Source organism: Quercus robur, chromosome 2, assembly GCF_932294415.1.
Source record: "Quercus robur chromosome 2, dhQueRobu3.1, whole genome shotgun sequence".
Classification (NCBI taxonomy): Eukaryota; Viridiplantae; Streptophyta; class Magnoliopsida; order Fagales; family Fagaceae; genus Quercus; species Quercus robur.
Window position 1 is genome coordinate 68,796,285 of NC_065535.1, and position 5,710 is coordinate 68,801,994.

The 5,710-nt window shown below is 33.6% G+C and overlaps 1 protein-coding gene across 1 annotated transcript; it reads right to left on the reverse strand.

The window, feature by feature from the left end:
* Positions 1-237: 237 nt before the first annotated feature.
* On the reverse strand, positions 238-5,320 carry LOC126714719 (cystinosin homolog). The gene is made up of 8 exons (XM_050414996.1): positions 5,136-5,320; positions 4,852-4,984; positions 3,830-3,919; positions 3,578-3,702; positions 2,154-2,196; positions 1,166-1,283; positions 1,026-1,075; positions 238-490 (listed from the first exon to the last, which is right to left on the reverse strand). Exons 1-8 carry the CDS (start codon positions 5,252-5,254, stop codon positions 335-337), a joined length of 834 nt encoding a protein of 277 aa, XP_050270953.1. The 5' UTR covers positions 5,255-5,320; the 3' UTR covers positions 238-334.
* Between the last annotated feature and the right edge of the window lie 390 nt (positions 5,321-5,710).

Below are 5,710 nucleotides of genomic sequence, written 5' to 3' on the forward strand. Positions count from 1 at the left end.
GGTTATTAATTTTTTGTATTTTTAACAACTTTACTTTGAGTTGATGCAATTTAATTTTGTGTTTTAAGTTTTTTTTTTCTATTTTCTTTTTTGTTCTCTTTGATTGTTAAATGTTATCCTATTACATTATAAAAAATATAATATTATTTTATTATATAGCATGATTTGGATAATTTTATCATATAAGAATTTTACATAAGTTATATAGACAATAGTAAAACAACGACAACGACAACGGCAACAACAATAATAATAATATATTTATGAGATAACTCTAAAAAAATTATTACGCGCAATGCGCGGGTCTACGACTAGTTATGATTAAAGCTAAGCTTTACACATTTTCTAACTCTGGGTGATCAGGAGACTTAACAAGCGGCTCAGTGCGTGAGCCTTCCTCCACAATGAGTTTAGAAGAGACTTCGGCTTTCTTGTGAGGATAGATGACATAATGTTGAAATATGAAAATGATGTCAAAGAATATAGATACCTGCAATTGCATATTCCATCAAATAATTAAAATAAATAGAAAAGAAAGCCAAAAAATAGCGATGCCTATAATAGTAGTGTATTCCTTCAATTTTTAAAATTATAATAATGATAATAATAATAATAATTTGTAGAATATCTAGAAATCTTCACCAAAGAAAAAAAGAATAATCAGAAGGATACATTCGCGTGTGGTCTCCAATATATCTCAAGCAAGAAATTAACTTTAAAAGCATAATAGGTTTCTTTTACTTCATCATTCATTCATCATCTTCTGTTTGATGAATTGTACTTTATCCAGAATTTCTAAACATAATTTTCTCATGACTTTCACTAAATTTCTCTCTCTAGTTAAAAAAAAAAAGTTGGTAGTAATTCTTACATTAAAATGACAACTTCAATTAAAATCTAAGAACAGAATAAGAATAAAAAAGCATAACAAAGTCATCTACCAACTATACCATGGAAAAGAAATTTCGCTTAAATAATGAGGCAAAGAAAGTGAAATAAATTAGAGAAGTGAAAATATTCTATACCAGAGATAGCAATGTCTTCCCTATGTTTCCATAAAAGTTCACCCAAGAATCTGAAAAAAGCAACAAGTTTTAGGAATATATTATGCAAGGAGGATAAATTTAGATGGCAAGATCTACAACTGAGGAAGAATTCAATAAACCTTGATCTATAGATTGCACGGCCATCTGTCCATAATTTGCCACCCCTCCAGAAAAATCGAGTAAAATGTTGCCAATGCTGAACCCATCTGTGCTCTTTCTTGCAAAGTTCATAAACACCTAAATTTCATAACAGTCATTAATACAGTATGAATGGCCAGTCCAACTGCCACTTTAATACCATCACAAAATGTTAAGCAATTACAACCATTTTGATTTAGTCATCTTATGAGGTAAAGAAAACTAAAACACCAAGAGTCAATGACATTTTTCCCTCTATTACCAAATAAGCAAAAGCAAACAATTTTGGAGCACAGCACATTAAGCCATGTCAGCAAGCTATCTTGACTTAACTCCTATTCAAGTTAATTTCCTCAAATTACTTCAGTTGATGTATTTGCATTACTTCTTAGTTTTTACTACTCTATGATAATAGAAGCATACATTTCAACATCCTAAGTGAAATACAATCAACAAAGTCAAATTTCAAAGGCTTGCACAAACATCCTAATTTTTACAAACATCATAAAGTTCAGAATGATACTGAAATACAGATATATAATGAACAAAGTCAAATTACAGAGGCTTGTCTAAGATCCTTAATTTTACTAGAGAATTATGAAGTTCTCAATTCAGGACGACCCCTCCTACATCAATTAATGTTATCAACACCTCAACATCCAATTGAATTGGAAAATAAAAATATCTGAAAAATAAGGGTTAACTTCCCCCCCCCCCCCCTTTCCCTGCACAAGTATGGGCTGGCCTGGTCCCCAACCCCTTGTGCTATATATACCCTTTCTGATGCAACCCCAAGAAAAGTTAGTTCCTACATTTTGATCACTAGAAAAATATTGAGCCCATGTCTGTACGGACTTTTCTCATACAAGTTATTTATCAGATGCGTCTCTCAGCATAGCCAATTGATTAAATTCTTCCTACATCTCCTAAAATATTATAAAAGGACTTTAGAGGGTTCACAATTCTGACCTGGGGAATATATTTGATGACCGTCATAAAAACTTGAATTGAGCTGCAAAAATTTAATACATATAAAATCAGAAAGGAAGTTCAACCACATCTATAAAATCATGAAACAATATAAATTTAGTCAAAGACAGAGCTTTTGTAATGAAGTGAACAGAGAAAATTTAAGCAAGTTTCTGCTAGAAAGGCAAATGGGAAAAAACTAGCTTTATATTCTGCAACACTATACTTCATAAGCAATATAAATTGCAGTAAAGTTGCCTCAAATTATATGAAATGGGCTATTGATGGGTAAAGAGAATGCAATTATCTGCTCCCATATTTGCCCAAAAGAGGACACTTACTGCAGCTGCCTTCTAAGGCTCAAATTTTTCTTCAACACACTCTTTGGGGTCACTAATTTCAACCTAAGCAGCCTTATGTATCAGCGGGAGATTTCCCTAATCATGTGAATAGAAGGCCTTTGTCAAGGTTCCCTACGTTCAACCATGGCAGCATGACAAAATTCCAGTAATTCGTTCCCCACCAGCTTAACTGGTCCACCAAGAAGGCCTTTTCACCACTGCATAGTGAAGAGAGAAGTCTAGAGTTTCTTAGATCTTCCAATACACAAGCTTTAGCAATACCCAAACTGGAAAATACTATAGCGTACATATTGTCATTAACAGAGAGAGTTAAGCTTTAAGAACCGAATATGGAATAACCATATACCCCGTAAAATCTGGGAAAATTGACTGTGTAAAGAGTTTCATAGCCTTTTTTTTTTTTTTTTTTGATAACAAAAAAATAACAATAATAAGTACGAGAAATGTAGGGACAACCTCTCGCTCAGACTGCAAAGACTAGAGCAGCAGAGCGGCCTGGCGTCCCACCAAATAATGTGTGCCTATCGCACTATTATCAGAAATAGTGCGCCACGAATTTGAAACCTCTCTTGTGGAAATACCATTCCAGCCAGCGCTCGGCCTTAGGCGCTAGCTACTTTTCAACGCCTAAAAATTTACAGCAGAAAAAATGAAGAAATGATAGGACAGCCTCCAATTGATGAAGAAAATTGTCACATGGGCAAACGTCAATAAATTGCATATCAAGGCTCAACTTATCGATGTATCTTATAGAATTAGTGTCACATCCACCTATCCAAACCAGACGTGGAAAATTCAACCTTCCTAGTGCTGAGGCATGACTCAAATCAGATCTTAGAAAGCTCATTGATGGTAAACTTCACTGAAGGAACAGATTTATTATATAAAAGTGAAAGTATGAGCTAAGTTGTAATCCAATTCACTGATAATTTCTCATAAAGTAAAAGAGGGGAAAAAATCATGTCACATTCAATGATCATCCTATGCAAATATGAGCCAAGTTGTCATGAAATTTACATAGGTTGAACTTCAAGTTACAAAAACATAAAGAGAAAAACTTACTTAAAGATGGAGATTAGCCAAAGCCAAGAATGGCTTGGCAAAGCTATGAAAATACATACAGCAGCAAATAACCACACAGCAGAGACAATTCCAATTGTAATCTTGGAAACCTTCTGACTTCCACGCTGTACAAAACCATCAAGAAAGGTCAAGCTTAACACTTGAATCTCTAACCAGATTACTAAGATAAAGAGCTCCCACCACTACAATAAAAGAAGATATGAACTCAATGAGGAAGAGTAAACCACTTACTTCATAGATTGCAATTTGGAACAAGGTAATTGCTGTCAAAAGAACAGCGTGGATAGAGAAAGCGACATCATTTGCAGCTACAGGTATCATCTGCAATAATTACAATGAAAACAGAACAAGTAAGGGCCAAAAAAAATTTGAAAAAAAAAAAAAAAAACAAAACAAAAAGAAAACCCAACCCAACCAACCCAAATCATCCTCTAACGTGCACACAGTTCACCACTTGGATTTTATATAAGGCTAATTTCAGATGTTGCCTTCTTAACTTGTACATTCTGTTTTCTCAAAACCAAACCGAAACAAATTTCCTAGACAATTTACAGAAGTAACTCAGATCGTAGTACCATACTACTAAGTGATTATTTTCATTAATAAATAATAGTTATAATTGAAATTTAAGAAAGTTAAACAACAAACTACTATTAGAAAGCCTAATCAAGGTGAAGGTATCTCATATATCTAGATATATGCATCTTTTCTCTTACGGTTGTGGGTCTCACACAACTGTAGGACCCACACACTGAAAAGGAGGACTGAAGGATGCATATATTGATGTATAAGATAATTATTGCTAGCAAAAATTCTAATACCACGTAAAAAGCCACAACTTTTGCGCAACTACCTACTACCTACGTTGCATACTGTGAGTGATAGGTTTATTTAAAAATGACACACTGCCATGTAAGATAATTGCGACAAAAGTTGTGATTTCTTATGTAGTACTAGAATTACTCTAGTTTAGCCACTATCTTTTGCGCTAGTCAGCAATGGAAGATATGCCTCACCAGCTACACAAGTCGGCAAAACAAACAAACCCAATAATAAATTTTGATTTTGATTTTGATTTTGAAGTTGAATTTTCCATGAAAATCAAAAGCAAACATCACTATCAACATCCTATAGACTACATGAATACTTGGTAGAATCATCAAAATCTTTAATCTTTTTTTCTAAAAACTTAAATCGTTGATTACTTTTTTTTGCTTTTGGGTATGTTAATTTAACAAGAAGAAAGCACGAACCTGGTCCTGGCCATATTTTTCTAAGTACTGCTTCTGAATAGCGGAGCTAAAGTAGAGGGCCGCGTTGTATATGAGATACGAAGAGTGCTTCGTCAAATTCAGCACCACGAAATCGAAGTTCAACCCCACAACACTGCGTTCACACCCCCAACAACAACAACAACAACAACAAAAACCCAAATAATAAAATTTAAGAAAAATACATGTATGAGTTGGAAAACGAAATTCAGGCTGAGAAAAAAAAAAAAAAAAAGGTGGGAAATTTGTTGTGGTATAGGAAATACCTTTTCCTACGGAAATTCAAGATGACTTGCGGGTAGAAACTGATGGACCATGATACGAAAGCTGTCCATCCAAGTACCTCATACGTGATTTTTAGAGGAATTGAATTCCAGTTTGCCATTTCTCTCTCTCTTGGTCTGACTTCTGAGTTAGAGAGAAGAAGTGAAGAAGCAAGGAAGGAAAAGAAGGAAGTCTTTTAATTTTAAATACTGTTTTTTCTGGTATAAGTGACCGTGCACCGTCTGCTACATGTAAATGTGGGGCCGACTGAAAATTTTTGTATTTTGACAAAAATTAAGACCAAGTTAATTGTGGAATGAAAAATCAAAGTCTTACTTTTGATAGTAATTTTCTCCCCCATTTTAGCTAATAATCACCTCTTCTTTTCATCCATGTTAGATTTCTTATTTTAAATCCTATTTTATTTAAACAGTATTTTTTTCGTTTATTTTTTTATTATTCCTTTTATTTCTCAAAACATTCACTTTACTTCGTCAAAATTGTAACCACACAAAACCAATAAACAAATGTTTTGAAAAGGAATAGTACTCCCTAAAATTGGGAACAACCAAACCTA

Bases quoted from the DNA above. Each gene is read 5' to 3' on its own strand.
- LOC126714719 (XM_050414996.1), bottom strand. From the start codon at position 5,254: ATGGCAAACTGGAATTCAATTCCTCTAAAAATCACGTATGAGGTACTT. The intron at 3,920-4,851 runs GTTCGTGCTTTC...TAATTATTGCAG, and splicing joins AAAAATATGGCCAGGACCAG to ATGATACCTGTAGCTGCAAA. The intron at 1,284-2,153 runs GTCAGAATTGTG...TATGAAATTTAG, and splicing joins TCATCAAATATATTCCCCAG to GTGTTTATGAACTTTGCAAG.